We start from the raw sequence: 18,171 nt of genomic DNA, 5'->3' as shown, positions 1-18,171 counted from the left end.
TAGCCCTGCAACAGCTCAACAAATTAACGTTTACGGATAACTACTTCATCCATTGTGATCTTATTATTAATGAAAAATTCAACACTTTACACATTTTACACCTCGAAAGCTGCAGAGTTTTCACGGTCCACCTAGCTAGGGAAGGGACAGACCCAGACAAGCTCATTAAAAGTCGCCCATTCGCATTAAAAATGCCATCAAAATGACTTTGCCACATGCCACACAACGTACTCAATGTCCTTGGTAAATTAAAACTCATAAACCAAAAAAAAAAAAGTGGACGGAAAAAAATCCGTAAAAGGCCAACGAAGCCCAGCTGGCTGTCAAAGAAGCTTAATTGCCCCGGTTTTGGCCCGGTCCATGGCCATGACTAAAGTTTTCACAAAGGCCAATCCGCAAACAAATGCAAGCCAGCGATACGATAAATTTACGATGCAAAAGTTGCCCCAACAGCGATAAAATTATGCATAACCTGAGCTCATTTGTGAAAGTGATTTTCAACTGTTGCGTTTTACGGTGGCTCTTCCCTTCGCCACATTGCCCCTCACTTTCTCTGCGGCAACTTACCCCCGTGGCTGCGGAAACTTTCGCCACTGTGAATGGACAGCTTGCGTCCTTCGATGAAGGCTCCGGAGGAGCGGCGTCTGTCGGCAAAGGACATCAGACCTGCCGGCGAGAAGGAGGTGAAACACATAAATAAATATTATCATCGGCCACACCGTAGTGTTAATGCCCTCCACAGGTTTTGATTGATGGCACCTGCGGGGAATCTGCATAGTGAGACTCTAGGTTTGGTTAAAGCTACACATATTAAAGTACTCTTCTGCAGAATACCTTTAAAATGATTTAAAGGATAATTTACCATCAATCACAATAATAAAGACATAATTATCTTCCTATAAATACTGACCTTGCACGGACAACTTCCTGCGCGATCGCTCCGGGGCTTCGGCCACCGTTAGACTATTACTAGCAGAGGATGCTCCTGGAGGCGCTGCAGTGGTGGGCGTGACACTTGCAGGATTAGAAGAGGGAGCCGGAGTGCCCGAGTTGGAGATACCGCTCTCGCTGCCACTCATGCTCAGGAGATCTTCGGCGGGGAGGGAGAGTGCAGTGGACTTGGCGGCGGACTCGGAGGCGGCAGAGTCACCACTACCACGATGGCCACCGTTGGGCTTAGCCTCTTGACTGGTTGCATCCTTGTCTTTATCCTTGACCATTAACGGCTCAGTCACGGCAGTGGCCTCGTCGGCTTCGTCGTCCTCCTCCTCGGACATCTCCTTGATGGACATCGAGGCGGCCGAGGCCAGGGGAGCGTGCAGGGGCGTCGTTTCCTGGCTGTTCACCGAGGTGGGGGACATCTTCTCTTCCGGCTGGGAAATTACAGGACGCTGATCGATGGTAGTCGGCAGTAGGTTGTCGGTAGCATCGCTGCCTTCATTGGCAGGGGCGGTGACCAATGTTTCGACATCCTTGGGCTCCTCTGTCGTTGGACTGGGATCGTTGTGTTCGATGCACTCCACCACACGGGGCACGCTGTACGTGTACGCCGGCTTGGGCGGCACAATGAGATACGTCTCAATCTTGTGATCCGCCAGATAAGCGTCTCGATTACCGCCCTCGCCCTGCTCCACCTCGAACTTGTCGCCCAGGAAGTCCAGGGTTTGCTTGGTGATGTGAACCCGCCTGCCAAGGACAATATGAGAAATGGTGATTAATTGTGAGGTGCAAACACACAGGGCGTATGAGTAATCTTCTACCCAAGTCCTCCTGACACAAATAACTCTCTCCCCGCAACACACTTATGCAAAATAATTTAGACAGCCACTGTCTATGTCTATTTCTTCAAATCCCTCGTTATTTTGTTTATATAAATTGTATCCGAAGAGGCGGCATTCGTGCATGAAGCCCGAATTGGAGGCGTCTGAGTGTTTTCCGGTCCATTGACTCTGGCATTTCGATTCAATTTCAAATAATTGAAGTCTGCGTATGTGACCGACCGCAGGTAAGATAAAAGAAAAACATTTTGGCGAACATGTTCCACCAATTCATCTGAAAGACTTAAGGACGCGAAATGAATAAACCAAAAGAAAATTTGTTTATTTGTGAAAAGTATAAAAGTTAAGCTCATGGGCGGGCGTGGGTGGTGTGTGGATTGTAGACGTAGGTATTTGCTAAGTAAACATTTGGAATTTACCTAGAATAAGGTGGAGAGTTTTCAACTTTTTCACAAGAAAAGGGAACGTTAGAATAAAGACTTCTCAAGTCTAATGTTTAAATGAAAATCCTGGAATTAATGGATATATTTTAAACTTCATTAAAGGTTTAAGCTTTCTAAATTCAAATTCCATTTAAGAATCATTTGGATTACTCCTTTTTTTTAGCATTACAAATACTTTAAGTGGAACCCGTTTAATTGCTAGTATGTAGAGACTAATTTAAATTGCCATTCGACTGCTTGACTCGCTTTGTGTTTTCACCGCCATTACGTGGCAGTACCGCCAACAAACCCATTTCTCCCAGCCCCTAAGGCTGTGTTTTGTTTATTTATATTTACCCGCCTTGCTCGTCATCGTTGTCGTTGTCAGTTGTACAAGCATAATGGCTAAAAGTGAGGTAAAACACTTGCATACTTGCAGGTACACGGATAGAAACTATTAACGCAAAAAATCTCTATGATATTTTGGTTATTTAATCCCCATCATTATTTTTATTGTCAGAGCATTTCATTCGCATTAAAAAATTACTTCTATGTAATATCCTTCCTATATTCTTTTATTTCTTAATTCCTACTTAAAATATCTTATAATTATTAAGCAATTTTTTTTTTAAGTGCACTCACCCAGCGACACCGCCGCTCTCCATGTGGTTGGCCAGGGTAACATCGTCGCTCCAAACATCAAATTGCCACTTTCGTAGGCCAAGGACGCCGCAGAGAACGTTGCCAGTGTGGATGCCAATTCGCATGTCAACATTTATGCCGGTCGCCTCACGCACGTGTCTGACGGAATAAACGAAGGGCAAACAATGAGCAAAAGGAGCCAAAGGAGCACTCACTAACATACACACACCAGCACACAGTCTTAGATGTATTATTAAGGATATATACACAACTGTAGGCTAGTTGTGCTGTCGTATTAACAATTTTATGGGCCATAAAACACAAGCAGACCAGGTCGACTACAGTCTGATGTATGATACGGTCGGGAATCGACGAGCGGCGTTGTGGGACTACACTGCTATTAAAATACAACCTATTTTATATAGTCTATTGTAAAAAAGTTATTCCAGGCTTGGGTTTTTTATGAGGCTTTAAGAAAGGGTAACGACTTACAAAACCCTATATTTGCAAAATAGGAAACAAATACCTTGAGAAATTACATTAAAAAGTTACCTTAAAATAAAACTTAAATTTCCTGAATGTCTTTAAAAGGTAAATTTAAGAAAAAAAGCCTTTGCTTCAAATCAGCAAAAAAATTGATAAATTTCAAGTGGATGACTATTTTTTTTCCATTATAGAAACTTTAGTTCCTGGTTGCCCCCTAACTGAAGGACATCCAACAAGTTCTTGAGTTATTAACGTTAACCAGCATTTTCTTTCGGGGTCAAATGAGCCGCATCGAAGGCCAAATCACTTGGGAATGCTTCGGGTCGGTTATTTGCTTTTGTTTTTCTTGGCCATTTGGTTAGGACATGGGCTATGGCTATGGATGCCACAAAAGCAAACAAGGAATTGGATTTTTGTATCCGGTATCCGGATTTTAGGCTTTTGAATTTCTGAGTGCAAAAGTTTCTCAAAGTTTGATTGAACTGCATACGAAATATGAACGGATTGGGCCAGAAACTAAAAGTTATTAAGATTTAAAAGCAATCGCCGGAATCCGTAGCATACTTTTCAGGGATGAGGTCGTCGCTAGACTTGTTAAACTAATTCGGATGATTACATGACAAAGGAAATGCAAGAATGAAAGCGAATCCCCCTCTTGAAGCTACAATCCATAATTAAATGTTGTTTTCTTGCTCCTGTCAAAAAGTTTTTGGCATTTCCCTGGCTGCTTGTTAAGCCAGTTGCCCGAAAGTCAACAGTGTCTGTTTAAACGAGTTTGTGGCAGGAACAAAGCCAGACTCTGGGGCAACTTGAGAGGCACTGGCCGGCGCAAAGATTAAAAGGCCAAAAGCTGGAAAAGAACCGAAATAAAAGGAAAGCCGGCTCACGAAAATAAACAATAGGAATAAGCACAAGGTCCAATAAAAAAAAAAGGCAGAAATAAGAGGCTCCTGAGTCCTTAGTCCTGAGGCCACTTGCGCATAAATTCTCGCGTGTAATAAAATGCCCTTTGTGCCGATATTGTTTATTGTATTTTATGATGTTTCTGTTTGGCATTCTTTTTTGTGTTTCTTTTTTTTACTTCTTGCTGGCGCACTTTTATTGCATAATACGTTTTTAATGGTATTCCCCATCTACATATAAAGCCAGGCAGCTCCGCGAGCTGACCCCAATGGGAATGCGAGCTTATCTGGCGGCAATTAAAGCCTCGAATATGAAAAGAGATGAGCATGACAGGTCCGATTCGCTGACAAGCTCTTAATTGGATTTGAATTTCGAATAATATGCAATTTAAAATTGTTGGATTTTAATCTATTTAAATTTTATTTCAAGGCTTTAAAGTGTGTGGTAGACCCTAAAGAGTCCTTTAAAGTTTAAAATTTAAATAAACAGGTACAGAGAGTACTTTTAATTGTCTTGTACTTTTTTTAAACCTGGTATATAATTTTTCAAGCTATATTTAAACCTTTTTAATCCCACCCAGCTAGCCAAGCAAACAAAAGGACGCTTCATGGCTCAGTTAACCGTGAGTGCAACAAAGATACCGCAAAGCCAACAATCACAGTGTCAAATAGCCTTGGTTGGACGGGAAAGTCACAGTCAAAGGCTAGCCAAGCTGGCCGGGAGCGAAAGACAAACAGGTCGTATACGTGATGACGGACCCAATGCAAATGTTGACTTTGGACGACAGAACGGAGTCGGGCCAAGTAAGGCAAAGTGAGGGCCATAAAAAAAAAGGGAGACGCCTCGTCGAGGCGGCAACTCACCTGATGGCATCGATCATCTGCAGGCCCATGTTGACACAGTTGGTTGCATGTTGGGGCCGGGAAATGGGCAGGCCGGATACGCAGTAATAGCAGTCCCCAAGGATCTTGATGCGCAGACATTGGTTTTCCTGTTTGGGGTTAGCAGGAAAATTAATTTGCATAAAGGGATTTCAGTTTCAGTAAAGGATGGCTACTTATTATCCTTAATTAATGTCTCTTACCTGTGCTATCTGATCGAATCGACCGAAAAGATCATTGAGGGTCTTGACCAAATCGCTGGCCGTCAGAGAACTGGACAGTGGAGTAAAGTTGACAATATCTGCGAAGAGGATTGTGACATTTGTGTGCCGCTGGACGTGCAACTCGTGGAATCGAGTGGCGGAGGTGGAGGCTTGGCCACCAGCCCGCTGGCACGCATCGGCCATTTTCAGCATTATGCTCCGTTTGACCTGCCAGACAAGGAAACCTCAGTTTAGTCTCATTTTTTTCATCTGAGGGACTGGATCACCCACCTCGGCGGCAATGTACGCAGGAATCACACTGAGCAGCAGTTGCTCTTGCTGTTCTCGTTCGCATTCCAGTTTTACGCGCTGCTCGATTCCCGTCCGGGTTCCGTCCACGGTCCTATTGTGGGCAGCATCTGACATTATGCGATAGTAGAGTCCGGAAATGGATGCACTGGCCAGCATCACAATCTCTCCGAAGAGCTAAGTGCGCCAGGAAGAAACAAAAATGGAAGAGCACGTTTCATGAATAATGAATGTCGAGTCCGGAATGGCCATTATTACAGAGGGAGAAAACTTATCAAATATAGCTGCTTTAACAAATTTATTTATAAATTTTATATATATTTTATTTAATAAGGATTGAAAGTCGTTACCGATATCCTAATCACGATTTTTAAATCCTAATTTCAACACTAATTCTCAGTGCATCCAACAGGGCATTGTTGTCCTCATTGCGCACAAAAACACGATGCAACCTAATTAACGAATGGCAGGCCGCGGGGGAACGTGCGGGGGAGGGCAACAGGACGGAAACCGCATCCCATTAGGAGTGCAAGGGGAATTAAAATTAGCAAGGATACAAATTATTTTCATCCCTGACGAAGCGACTAAAATTTAAACAGTTGCAGTTGATGACGTTTTAAAGCTTTGAAAAAAAATATATGTTAACTTGAATAAAATAAAAAATAAAATATTAATTAAGAGAGCTACAAAGATTAATTAAATTACATATTTTTGAAGTTTAATTTAAAGATGGATTTCGGTTTAAACTTGTCATAGATTTAACCACTATTACTTGAATCACTTCTCATACATTTGTTTTAATTATACCCAAGACATCTAATTAGCTTTTAAATTATAATTTAATGACCCTACCATAATTTATAATTTTAATCTTAGTCATCTGTGTGAAAGCAAATGATTCATCTGCCAAATCTAATAAATCTCTTTACCCACACCACCAAATCCTGTGAAATTCCTGGGACATCCACGCCATTTGGGGGCTCTGAATAAACCGCTGTGCATCCGCCAGCTATCAAATTAATTGCCCTTTCCGATCCCTTGGTAATCCCAATTTCGTTGCACTTTCATTATGGCCCTGCCCCAATCTCTGCCTCTGTCTCTGTGACATGGAAACTAATCCGATCGGTTGGGTGTGCGGGTGGCCAGTATTTGTGGAATGCAAATGAATGAATGACTTACCATTGGCAAATTGGGCGAATAGTCCGGGCTGGTGCCGATCCGGTAAACGATATGGATGGCGGTCATGAACAGCGCCAGGACCACAGAGACAGGCCACGATATGGGCAGCATGGAGTGGATGCACTACGAATGCACAGACCAGACTAGGCATTATAATCCACCGCATGAGCAGGATGGAGGGGAGAGCTTACCAGGAACAGTGCGTACAGTGGCAGGGGAGCCAGTTCATCGCCTGTGATGGCCGCAATGGTGCCCAGCGAGAAGGTGGTGACGATGGCGAATGCCAAGGCGGCTGCCGGGGAGCTCAGCACGGCCGGAAACTGCAGGGCCGTTAGTATGGAGCCTGAGATTAGAGCCGCCAGGACTAGCAGGAGAGTGCGCCCCAGGTGCTGCAAAGGGAAAAGAATTTTTACCATATTACCAGAATAATGGGTAATCTTCCTTGGCCATCTAAGTGGAGTAAGTGCTCACCTGGTCGTAAACGATGCCAATTATTATGGACACCACACATGCCAGCAATGATGTCAGAAGGCCGGATCTGAATAGCGACTTTCGCAGCCGTTGGCGATAGCGTGTGTACAAATCATTCAGGTGGATATCCTCGGCTGGAAAAGGTAACCAAATGAAGTCGATTAAAATACATTAAATGGCACTAGCTTATAATCAAATATTAGCTCTGAATGAAAGCAACTTCTAAACAAAGAAAGTGACATATTTCATGCTTTAAGATTCAAGTTTTGAGCCCTCAAGGGGGGATTTGTTTTGTTTTGCTTTAGTCTTTAGTCTTTTGCCACAACTTTATCAAATTTGCATAAATCTATAAGCTTAATTTCTTCATTCTAGGATCATCAGCCTCCTGGCGATTCTAGGATTCTAACATGCCCGGGGTCTCTGAGCGCCAAGAATTAATTGACCGCCCACTGACAGAGTCTGGCATTTAAATTTGACATTCAACAATGGCATACATTTCATTTGAAGTCACGCAAGGAAATTGTATACTTTCCATTTAATATCCCAGACAATTATTGCCTTTGAAAAGAGTCTTAATTGAGCTGTCAGTATCCTTGCTAGAAAAGAACATATCCTACAAACATACAAGTATATGCCTTAGGGGGCAAGGCAGAAAATGGAATTAAATATCACCTTTGGTTGATTGTCTTTCATACGAAGGTGACTCAGAAATAGCTAAGAATCGATAGAAAGTTAAATAAATAACTGAATGACTTTAATGACACATAAAATGGGATTATTGGTGGAAGAATATCCTCCACCAATAAAAAATAAGCGCCCAAAAATCGCTGCAGCCAATTAAAATCGAACCAAAGCAAACACAGCTCCCCGCAATTAAGTGTAAATAGTATCAGCACACGCCCGGTTGCTTTCATAAATAATCAAGTATTCAAATAAACCCAGACCGTCGAAATTATCCATAAAAGTGTTGTAACCACGCACTCGAATTACATCAATCATTAAAATTAGCATATTGGGTTCGAAAATCAATACTTTCGGATTTATACGAGTGGCCTGCTAATTGACCGGCTCGACTTTAAGTTCATGATTTATTTTGTGGGTCTGCAGACATGCGAACGAGTGGGTCCTTTTCCATTGAGGTTTACCTATTTTTAGGTTTTCATTTTTTGTCTGCCAGCTGCATTGATTTTTTTTTTACATATTTTTTTTTCTTTGCACGCGCCTTACTTTTCGACTCACAAACAAGCTGAGCAGATAAATCAATAGATGGCCAGTCTGAGCCGGGCAAAATCCTGATGACAGGACGTCGTAACGGTAAGGTCAAGTGGCCAGGATGTCTGGGTAATTAATTAGGCAAAATCCGGCAAATTAAGGACCCAAAAAATAATAAAAATGCCTTCAATAGCATGACTTGAGGTTATTCCTTAACGGCACTTCACTTTTCAGTTAACACACAAGGTCCAGAAAACAGAAACATAAAAGTGCTGAGCATTATTATTTATAAGTACGGGTTAAAAGTATAAAATTTATATATTTTTACAACTGCTGGTATGGAAGGTTATAAAAATGGAAACCGCATTTAACCGTCTTGTCGACATCGCATTAAGTTAAGGATTCTTCCATTCCAGTACCAAGGGCTGAGTGAAAAATTCTGGTAAAGCCACAGGCAGGAAAAAAATATAAGACCAGAGGCAAACACACACACATCCTTGTTCACACACACACACAGAGGCATTTAAAGGACCAAGCGGGGTGGTGAAGCTGCCTTCACTTGTTTATTCTCTGCAATCAAACAGAAATTCTTTTGACACGGACGGGCCGAGAGAGGGAGTGTGTGTTGGATGGGTGTGTGTTTTTATAGCATATGTGGGTGTATGTGTGGTAACATAGGGTGAACCAAAAATTTTAGGGTTTTAATAGGGATTATATACTCAGTAATCCTAGGATATTACCTATTCATATATTCAATATATTTTTATAAAGTTACTTTGCTTTAACTTTAAGTTTTTTTTTATACATTTTAATATTAGAAATAGAAAATAAATTGTCAGACAATATTCAATATGAAAACTTCTAAAAATGTACGTGATTCTGTTTTAAAATTAATCAATTTTATCATTAGATTAAGATTAAAGAATTTTTATGAAGAAAGAAAACCCGATAATTGGAATTATTTCATCCCAAAAGAAGTAACACCTTCAAAGAACCAGAAAAATGTCCCGAAAAATGCCAAGTGAGTCACCCTCTTAACTGGAATATCTATGCTATTGCTCATAAAAAATAAAACGGCCAAAGTGAAACAGTTGAAGACAACCTAGACGACGAAGACTCGACACCGACAACGAGAACGACACTGCAGAGGCAGAGAGACAGAGGCTTCTGGCATAGATTTTATTTCATCCCGAAGCTGAAGCGCTGAAATCCGCAAAGCCGTCTCCTCCATATGTGATTAAGTATGTGCGGACACATTGTCAAGGCATCCTGGCATCTCTTCGCCCTGGAAAGCAGCCAGGCAGGATGCGGAACGAGAGGCAGGCGATTAGGGTGATTGAGTTCGTTGGTAACAAAATTTCATGTGGATGCCGTCTTTTGCATTAAAGATGCAGGGCATGGCTTAAACCCCTTGCCATGCCAGTAGGTTAACCGGCTATTGGGTAACCGGCTTAGTGCCAGAGCTTTTCAGGAATACATATTTGAAGGAAAGGCAAGCGGATAGCATCCCCAAAAATCAAACAAGTAGTCTGTGAAAAAAATTCGACTAAAACTTCAGTGTGTGTCTACGTCTAACCTGAAATCGTCAGTACATTTTCTAATTATGCACAAAGTGGAAACAAAATAGAGCGAACTAAATTATAGTGGAATTTTTTGAGTGAGATATTGAAAGTAAAAAAAAGGAGATATGTCTAATATCAGAACATATGGGGACCAGGTGCCAACACGCTGTTATAAAGTAAGTACTTATGAATACTTTTCCTAAAGCCAATTTGGAGTTATTTCAAGCCGCTCCATAGCCGAAGGAAATAGAGCGTCTGTTCGACGAGGGCTATCGAATGATCTGTTCTTTGAAGGAAAACATCAAGTGCTTTAACATTGCCATGAAATCCATACTCGCATCGAAAATCAATAGATATGGGCAGCCAGGAATACAGCCACCGATAGACTACAAGCTGAATCGTCTTCATATTGAGTTTGAAGTAGGCAAATGTAAGTAGATTTTCTTTTAATCCCTACCATTATTGTAAAGAATTGGACTTAGTGTATCGCTGTTGTAAGGACTTGGAGAGAGATTTGGCCAGCATTGAAGAAGAAATATTTGGTGGGCTCATACTAGCTATCTTGTTATATCCTTTTAACTCTTAATACAACCCCTTTCCAGAGTCAAGATTAAGAAGTAGTAACGACTTCGAACCGTTTGGTAGCATCCTTCAGGATGACTCGGAAGCACAGCGCGGAAGCAAATGCAAAAATTGGAATCACCGAGACATTCTGGACAAATCTCAACGTGCCCTTTCCAGCCATGAAATAATAGCTCCAAAAACTAAATATGAGGAGGATTCAAATCTTAAATGTCCGGTATGCCTGGAAGTTTTGAAGAAACGGCAGCCCAAGTCAACCAGATGTGGCCACATCTTCTGCAGCGAATGCATCGACACTGCCCTGGAATTTTCGCACAAGTGTCCTGTTTGCAAAAAAAGGGTTTTGAAAACACACGTTTTTAGAATATATCTTTAATGCTCTCATAATAAAATGTTTTTTTTAAAGGATAAACCACTTGGATGTCACTTTCTGGTGATAAAATATTTATTGATTTATGGCTCTTTATTGACCATTTAAATGATTTATGCAGTGCGGTTTGCACATAACTCGTAATTGAAATGCAAAGTTTGAAAAAAAAAGTTTGCGATAAATTCATTTTATCTCCGGACCTGCCACTTGCCATTTATTTAGCCAACAATTTTTGCCTCTATTAGGTTTCGAGTAAATTTTCAAAATGGTTGAATTTTCGGTGCCAAGGCAGCCGAAAAGTATGCAACAGCTTTCGCCCCCGACTGCGGTGGTGGAGGAAAATATTGCACATACGACCTGTCAGCCCAAGCCGACAACATAAAATGCAACAAAATGGAAGCGCATAGCTAGAGTGGAAAATGCCTCACATGCATAGCAAAACACACACTCACAGGACAACCACTCCAACTTGCAACGAGCGGCAGCCACCTGCTGCAACATTGTAAATTACATCCTTCGGGCTGAGACAGGAATTACAAGCTTTTTGCGCTGAATCGTGGGCCGCATGGCAAGCAGATGGCACCGACGGCTCTTCCCTTGGCCTTGCTAGGGATTCCAAAGTTGGCGATTTGTGTGCGCGGGTCCTTGAAGTGGATTGTAGAGTTAACCATCCGCATCGGCAGCGTTCTGCGGGGCTTATGGACTCACGACCTAGGCAAGAAGCTGGCGTTTTGTTTGCATTTGCTGTGATTTTATCGCCCATTCAATGGAACGATTTATTTAAGTGGTTTTCAGTTAGAAACTTATTTTAAACATGTGTTCTTGCACTTTTTATTTTAGGGTGAAAGTTTAGAAAGTAATAGGAGTGCTAGAAGCAAAAATCATCTCCCCTGATTGCAAATCCCAAGCAAGCACCAACTTTGTTTCCCAGATTTGCTGCTTCAGTCATCACCATCTTTATCTCGAAGATATACTTCATACTTATTACAGCACTGTTCCATCTCATTTCTTTCTAGCAGGTAAGAGCAAGTTCTCCGACGCGGGAAATCAACACCTAGCCGGAAAGAATAATGGCAGGCGGTGGATTCTTGGTCGCAAAATGAAAGGGAGTCTCATCCAAACAAATTGGCGACAATAGAACAACGGAAACGGAAACAATGAAAATGTTCTCGTAGCCACAGCAGAAGCAGCAGAATTTGCTAATGGCCACCCTGAAGGGGAAAAAATAAAAAGACTCCTGTCAGGACATTAATCAAGGTGCAGTCAATGTGAACGGAGCCTTTGGCCATACTTTGGTGGCATCCCCAGCACTCTGGCCTGGGCAACCAAATTGGCAACAGAAGCTTGAGGTGGCAGACGTGTCCTTGGCCAACACTAAGCTAGACCCTACGGGGCACGTATTCTTCTAGTTTCTCACTCACTTTTTCCCTATCCTGGTAAAAAGCATCTCTCCGGCACAGCTGCCTATTTGTTTTTCTGTGCGTGTCTCTGGCACGATGCTCGTAAATAATGTCATGGCTAAGACAAAAGCCGAAGAAAGTCAACAGTCTGCTGCCGCTGACACAGGCAGAACTCATTTAACTGCCCTGCCTGATATGCTCTGCTTCGGTTGACACTTTCTGTGGCCATTTCTTGTTACCTTTTCATTTAGGCCCAAAGGCACGCAAGTCAATCAGCTATTAGCCCCAAAACGCTTAAGCTTTCAATTTCCGTAATGGCCGAATAGTGTGTGAAATCCCGAAAGGTGTCCATAGCACGTTTTTAGCTTAAAAAGGGAAAAAGTTTATTTTTAGAAGGAAGTGATAATACTCTAGCCGTGACCAATATCGATTTTTGTTTAAATTTTTAAGCCTGTGGGGAGATGATATTCTGTAGCAGTTAAGCTTTAAACTTCCTTGGTAATGTATCCCTTTTGTGTAATTTATCGTTCCTCACGTACTGACCAGGGCTAAAAGCCATACAAACTACGTGGAACACTTGGCTCCGAAATCGATTAAGAAAAATCCCCCGCAGACAGGGATATTGAATTTACAATGACTTGCCATCAATTCGGCATTAGTTAAACGATGATTTCTTCTATCTATTGGCCCGAGAAATCTGGAACCCTCGCCGAAAATCAGTGCCATCAAATGCCAGATCTCTATCCACAAATCTGGAGTTGTAATGTGCATATTTTAGCAATAAAACGCTGACACTGCTCCAGGGCGCAAATCCACTGTCAGAGCAATTTGCATACATCTCGGTATTGTTGCTTTTTTTCCCTCGACTTTATCTTTGGGGGCCAATTTCGCGAATACTTGCCCCTATCTTTTTTTGTATCCAGACATGGGGAAATGGGTTGCCATTTGGGGCATGTGGCATGCAAATGTGGCATGTAAGAGGATCGTCTATTGTCGGGCATATTTCGTCTTCTTTTGAGTGGCATAAATCTCATATTGGCCAGACCCCAGGCTCACCCACAGGCGAATGATGAATGCAAGCTCATGAACAGGCAGAATGGTGAGAAATGGTAGCCGCATAATAAGCCAGACACAGCCAACAAAATGCAGATACGTATGGCATATAGCTACAAATACAGCAACAGCACCAGCAGATACAGATACAGAATGCTGAAATGTATGCCATTTCTCAGAGGTGTGTGTCCTCGGAATTTCTCATTTCGCATGCAAGTTGCATTCATTTGAATTTCTATTTGTCGGATTCGCTTCGGTGGTGACAGTTTTCTTTTTATGCAATGGAATTATGATGTATAGCACATACTTACATATGTGCCACATGTCTTCCGGAATTCCAAATAGAAACGTATGCTCGGATTGCTGCTAAAGTATGTTTAATCCTGGCCCAACCCACCAACTATCTTTGTCATTTTAGCCCTTAACTATTTGGTGTAATAAACCACTTCCGACAAAGGTTTGACTTTTTGATTTTTTTTTTTATTGCAGACCAACCCTCATGGCCCCGAAATTGGTTTGTTTATCTCACGTTGGCCAACCTTTATTCACAGTCGAATCAATTTACAACTTTTCAGTCAATCACAAACCAATCAGAGTGCAAAATATGAGCACAATCACATCAAGCCAATTGCGGGCTCTATGGCACACTTAGTAATACACAAAAAGAAAAATGACTGCAATAAACATAAGTTACAAATTTATATTTCCCATAATTGATATTAATATTAACTATTTGGAACTAATTTAATTTTTTGATAATATATTTTTGAGTAAAAATGTTACATCTTATTCGCATGAATGTTTTTCAAAGTTGACTAATTTAAATTTAATATTTTTGTAAGTTTTCAAAACGTATATGATTTCTTTAAAAAAATATTCAACAAAAATCGTTTGTTTAATTGTTAAAATTATAAAATATATTTAATATTCATTTTATAAAAAAAAAAACATTGGATCCTTTCCAATTTTCAAAGTTAAGAGAGGTGTTTGTACAATACTATTTCTTTCAGTAATTTCCATAAATCTTAAATTCGAAATGGATTATTTTGTAGATCCTATTAGATAACATTTGTTCGTAAAAGTTCTTTAGAAAGTGTGATTTTCTAGATTTCCCTTTTAAATTTTTTTTTCAGTGCTACGATAGAGGTTCACTTGGGACTCTTTGTGGCTGGGACTGGATGGCGGCGCCATCAAGAGGCAACCAGGCAGCGATGTTCAACCGGCATGGCAGCTGAACAAACAACATCAACAACAACAAATGGGGGGCAACAGATTGACAGAGGCGCCGGATAAACGGGGGGATGAGGACGGATGGATGGTGGGTCTGAGGGCGCACTGAATACCGTTTCATCGACACTTTTTCATTGAATTCAATTAAAAGCGAAATTGAAAATTGAAATTCAATTAAGATGCTATAAATACGAGGGTGTGAATGGGCGGGAAGAGAGGATACAGTAAAAGCATTCCTGGATAGAAAGGACCTCCCACACACACACATTCCTCCCACACACACACGCACAGACAGAGTCACAGCAATGATGATAGATGAGCTGCCAGTAAGTGCTGGTAGTGGATAAAGGAGATTGAAAATGGTCCTGAAATCGATCGGTATTGGTGGGGTAGCGCCACAACAAAAAAAGAACAAGGCACAAGGATATGTGACAGAGGTTTTTTTTTTTAATTTTATTTTAACTTACTCTTCTGTCTGTTCTTTTTTCCGACATTTAATGGGCCATCAACACTGCCTTACTCAATTTGATGACGGGATATTAATGACAAATAAATTGATGCTGCAATCAATCAAAGAAAAATTAAACCACCATATGGTTGGACAGAAAAAATGAAGCATCAGAGAGCATAACTCACTAATCGGATTAGTGTCATAATTAGAGTTGAGTAATTACGTTCGTGAGTAAGAATAAATATTAAATATAATGAATTATTTACTCTGGTGGTTTATTTTATGTTCAGGAATTTAAAAGACTATTTTCCTACTAGATTGAAATCATAATTTGTGAGCCGGCAGCTGCTTTCAATTAACACATTAAACAAAGGACGAAGGGCAACCAGCCAAAGGAAGTGCAAAAAAGGCCACAGGACTTTTTTTCTGAAGTTTCGCCAACGCAAAAGTTTCTGGGTAGAAGGAGGCGGAAAACTTTCCTGAAGAAGATGGACTTTACTGACCCAAAACCAGGAAAAAGGGATCCCTGACGATTGAATTATCCCCCAGATTGTGGGGGCAAGTTTCATTCCAAGCTTAAATATTCAAGAGGTCTTTTTTAATAGTCTTGCCAAAGTTCAAAGTTATTAGAATTCTATGTCAAATATGAACATTTTTTTTGTTTTTCCAGCTGCGAACTTCAATTTTTAATGCCATTGGCAAAAAAATTTATTCAACCCAAATGCTGCTTTTGCATATCCCTGACATCTGGATGCATTATAGTATCGTTTTATACTTTATTTTTTGGATTCCTCAATGCAGGGATCTTGGTTGATGATGTCCTCTATAAGAAAAGTAAGTATTTCTTAAGCCTGGCTAAGGGTCAATTAATATACGATAAATTTCACCAGCCGGAAAGACGGATCCATGGACGAAGTGGTTTAATATATGTCACGTGGCCCTCAATATTCTGTCTGCTGTTATACTTCTGTTATCAATTGTGACGGTAGGATAGTGATTTTAAGCCCCTATTCCTAATTTAAATATTTTGTTTTCTATCTCTAGAAATATGTTTATTTTGTATTTGTTTGGATGGCAATGTTCATTTTACACATGATCGCATACTACATAGCGTTCCATGCTATAGTAAATGTCCGCATGCCCTTTTTTAATTCCCCAGTTACTGGATCCATATATGTCCTTTTCATGTGCCTTACACTTGGTAATGTATTAAATTTAAACTTTATAATTTTGGTTAATTTTGTATCGTTGCAGCCATTGATATATTCTGCGTTTACACGGTATACTGTTATTATTTTGTTACGACACATCCGAAGGATTTTCGACCGCCCTGTGCTGATAATAAGTGAGAATAAAAGAACATCCTAGCAACTCATCAAAATAAGTTTGTAAATTAACATTATCCTTGTCTAATAAAGATTGTAATGCCAATGCGAAGTTAACGCGTTCTGCTGTGTTAATATGGCAGACTCAATTTTCTTTATAATTTCATTAGCATCTTGATGGAAGTTGAAAACGATTCCACCCCAGCCCACACACTCTGTTCGGGTGGGTGGCACACACATGTACGGGAAATTCTGGGCTAATGCTAATGAGGCCATAATATAAATTGCTTAAATTGAAATTATGCAAAAAAGTTAATACTCCCCACATCAGCTTCGAGAGGATAATGCCTTCAGAGGAGCAGACGACCGGAGTAGCAGGCAATTTTCTTAAAAACTTCATCGCAAACAGCTGGGACAGCAATATAACAAAAATTGTTCTAAACAAATAAATTACGCATACGCTATGGAGAGCAGGAAGAAAGAAAAATAATTCCTAACAGAATATATATCTTTCTCTAAGATAAAAAAAAAAATCTTAGTTATTTTTGCATTTTGTGTCAAATCTCTTAGAATCTCAAATAAAACATTATGACTCCGGCCAGAAGATGTTGCTTTTGTCTTTCACTTCAATTAGGATGCATTGTGATATTCTTATTTGGATTATTTTTTTCGGTTGTGCATATTGACTACGTTTATTCACTGATAAATAGTAATTATATTTCATTTTGTTTTTTTTTTAATTTACGTTACGATTTTTATTTTGTTAGGAAATGACAGAATGGGTAAAAAATTTGCAGGTAAAATAAATAAATATGTTTTACTTTTTAATCTCAAGCTTCCCATTTTCCAGGGAAAGTAATATTAAGCTTTTTGCAAATGACTCCATATCTTTTGAGCTTCGTATCTGCTTTTTTACTATTTTTTTCCATTCTATCGGTAAGAAGTAAAAAAAAATGAAAAGATAAACATTTTAAATTATATTTTAGCAATATTCTTGCCTGTTTTGGACTACGCTTGTCTTTCAAGCCATCGATGCTCTCTACCTTTTAATTTTTAGCATTATTACATCATCAATGGGCTTAAATATAATAATAAATGAAGACATGACGCATAATATCCTCTATTGGGCTTATGTAATCTTATGGATAGGTAAGATACAATGATATCATGAATAATAGGAATTAAATTTGGATTTTCTGCAGTTTTAACAGCATACTTTATGTATATTACTTATTCCTATTATCGAAAACTCAAGGCACAACAAGATGAACGTGATGCAGTCTGAGTCTAATAATGGTAAAAATTATCTTATTGTTATTCAAATCTTTTAATCGTTTGTTCAACGATTTATTACCCAGTGTTTAAAGGATCGCTAAAGCATCAAAACATCGTAAGGCTCCACAACTTTAAAACTGAAAACTTGAAACGCCCTGCTTGGGAAAATCTAAGGAATTCCTTTTCTATTCCTTTTTTGTTTTTTTAGAAAATAAAAATACATTTTTCTTGTTTTTTAACACAAACGTTTTTTTATGTTTTGAGTCCCGCTAAAAGTAGACTGGTTCAAATATTTCATTACATTTACAAAAATATTCCGAAATTTAATGAATGTCTGCATTAATACTCTATGTATTTCTTTTTCTGGTACTAAGCACACCATGGGTTAGGGGTGATAATACTACCATATCTTGTAAGTTGTAACCAAGGTCATATTA

At 40.0% G+C, this 18,171-nt stretch overlaps 4 protein-coding genes across 10 annotated transcripts in view; 3 read left to right on the top strand and 1 right to left on the bottom strand.

The window, feature by feature from the left end:
* Ac76E (adenylate cyclase type 2 Ac76E) overlaps nucleotides 1-18,171 on the bottom strand; it is a 32,362-nt gene that overhangs the window by 4,401 nt on the left and 9,790 nt on the right. For all 5 annotated transcript variants that reach the window (XM_070279702.1, XM_017234128.3, XM_017234129.3 and 2 more), the window contains 9 exons: nucleotides 7,275-7,408; nucleotides 6,995-7,192; nucleotides 6,804-6,926; nucleotides 5,607-5,801; nucleotides 5,316-5,543; nucleotides 5,095-5,222; nucleotides 2,843-3,001; nucleotides 911-1,686; nucleotides 568-666 (listed from right to left, as the gene is read on the bottom strand). In XM_070279702.1, the coding sequence (XP_070135803.1) occupies nucleotides 568-666; nucleotides 911-1,686; nucleotides 2,843-3,001; nucleotides 5,095-5,222; nucleotides 5,316-5,543; nucleotides 5,607-5,801; nucleotides 6,804-6,926; nucleotides 6,995-7,192; nucleotides 7,275-7,408 (2,040 nt within the window). The remainder of the gene's footprint in view (nucleotides 1-567; nucleotides 667-910; nucleotides 1,687-2,842; nucleotides 3,002-5,094; nucleotides 5,223-5,315; nucleotides 5,544-5,606; nucleotides 5,802-6,803; nucleotides 6,927-6,994; nucleotides 7,193-7,274; nucleotides 7,409-18,171) is intronic.
* On the top strand, nucleotides 10,021-11,036 carry LOC138926276 (uncharacterized). 2 transcript variants are annotated; one of them, XM_070279912.1, is made up of 4 exons: nucleotides 10,021-10,224; nucleotides 10,275-10,478; nucleotides 10,531-10,590; nucleotides 10,651-11,036. In XM_070279912.1, the coding sequence occupies exons 2-4, from the start codon at nucleotides 10,325-10,327 to the stop codon at nucleotides 11,004-11,006; spliced, it is 570 nt and encodes a 189-aa protein (XP_070136013.1). In that variant the 5' UTR covers nucleotides 10,021-10,224; nucleotides 10,275-10,324; the 3' UTR covers nucleotides 11,007-11,036. The 2 variants fall into 2 exon arrangements, with proteins under 2 accessions (XP_070136013.1, XP_070136012.1); XM_070279911.1 differs by having other exon boundaries at nucleotides 10,024-10,224; nucleotides 10,286-10,478.
* Nucleotides 15,761-16,928, top strand: LOC108120447 (uncharacterized). The gene is made up of 5 exons (XM_017234132.3): nucleotides 15,761-15,968; nucleotides 16,025-16,119; nucleotides 16,179-16,335; nucleotides 16,389-16,479; nucleotides 16,553-16,928. The coding sequence occupies exons 1-5, from the start codon at nucleotides 15,824-15,826 to the stop codon at nucleotides 16,557-16,559; spliced, it is 495 nt and encodes a 164-aa protein (XP_017089621.3). The 5' UTR covers nucleotides 15,761-15,823; the 3' UTR covers nucleotides 16,560-16,928.
* On the top strand, nucleotides 17,013-17,970 carry LOC108120448 (uncharacterized). Of its 2 annotated transcripts, none has more exons than XM_070279706.1 (6): nucleotides 17,013-17,168; nucleotides 17,227-17,256; nucleotides 17,310-17,395; nucleotides 17,446-17,608; nucleotides 17,662-17,755; nucleotides 17,827-17,970. In XM_070279706.1, exons 1-5 carry the CDS (start codon nucleotides 17,048-17,050, stop codon nucleotides 17,742-17,744), a joined length of 483 nt encoding a protein of 160 aa, XP_070135807.1. In that variant the 5' UTR covers nucleotides 17,013-17,047; the 3' UTR covers nucleotides 17,745-17,755; nucleotides 17,827-17,970. The 2 variants fall into 2 exon arrangements, with proteins under 2 accessions (XP_070135807.1, XP_070135806.1); XM_070279705.1 differs by having other exon boundaries at nucleotides 17,818-17,970.

This window comes from Drosophila bipectinata, chromosome 3L, assembly GCF_030179905.1.
Source record: "Drosophila bipectinata strain 14024-0381.07 chromosome 3L, DbipHiC1v2, whole genome shotgun sequence".
Taxonomy (NCBI): domain Eukaryota; kingdom Metazoa; phylum Arthropoda; class Insecta; order Diptera; family Drosophilidae; genus Drosophila; species Drosophila bipectinata.
The sequence above is the reverse complement of the archived record's forward strand: the minus strand, read 5'-3'. Positions and strand labels throughout refer to the sequence as shown.

Bases quoted from the DNA above. Each gene is read 5' to 3' on its own strand.
- LOC138926276 (XM_070279911.1), top strand. From the start codon at position 10,174: ATGTCTAATATCAGAACATATGGGGACCAGGTGCCAACACGCTGTTAT. The intron at 10,479-10,530 runs GTAAGTAGATTT...AATTGGACTTAG, and splicing joins TGAGTTTGAAGTAGGCAAAT to TGTATCGCTGTTGTAAGGAC. The intron at 10,591-10,650 runs GTGGGCTCATAC...ACCCCTTTCCAG, and splicing joins CATTGAAGAAGAAATATTTG to AGTCAAGATTAAGAAGTAGT.
- LOC108120447 (XM_017234132.3), top strand. From the start codon at position 15,824: ATGCCATTGGCAAAAAAATTTATTCAACCCAAATGCTGCTTTTGCATA. The intron at 15,969-16,024 runs GTAAGTATTTCT...AAATTTCACCAG, and splicing joins TGATGTCCTCTATAAGAAAA to CCGGAAAGACGGATCCATGG. The intron at 16,120-16,178 runs GTAGGATAGTGA...TTCTATCTCTAG, and splicing joins TTCTGTTATCAATTGTGACG to AAATATGTTTATTTTGTATT.
- LOC108120448 (XM_070279706.1), top strand. From the start codon at position 17,048: ATGACTCCGGCCAGAAGATGTTGCTTTTGTCTTTCACTTCAATTAGGA. The intron at 17,169-17,226 runs GTAATTATATTT...TTATTTTGTTAG, and splicing joins CGTTTATTCACTGATAAATA to GAAATGACAGAATGGGTAAA. The intron at 17,257-17,309 runs GTAAAATAAATA...CCCATTTTCCAG, and splicing joins AATGGGTAAAAAATTTGCAG to GGAAAGTAATATTAAGCTTT.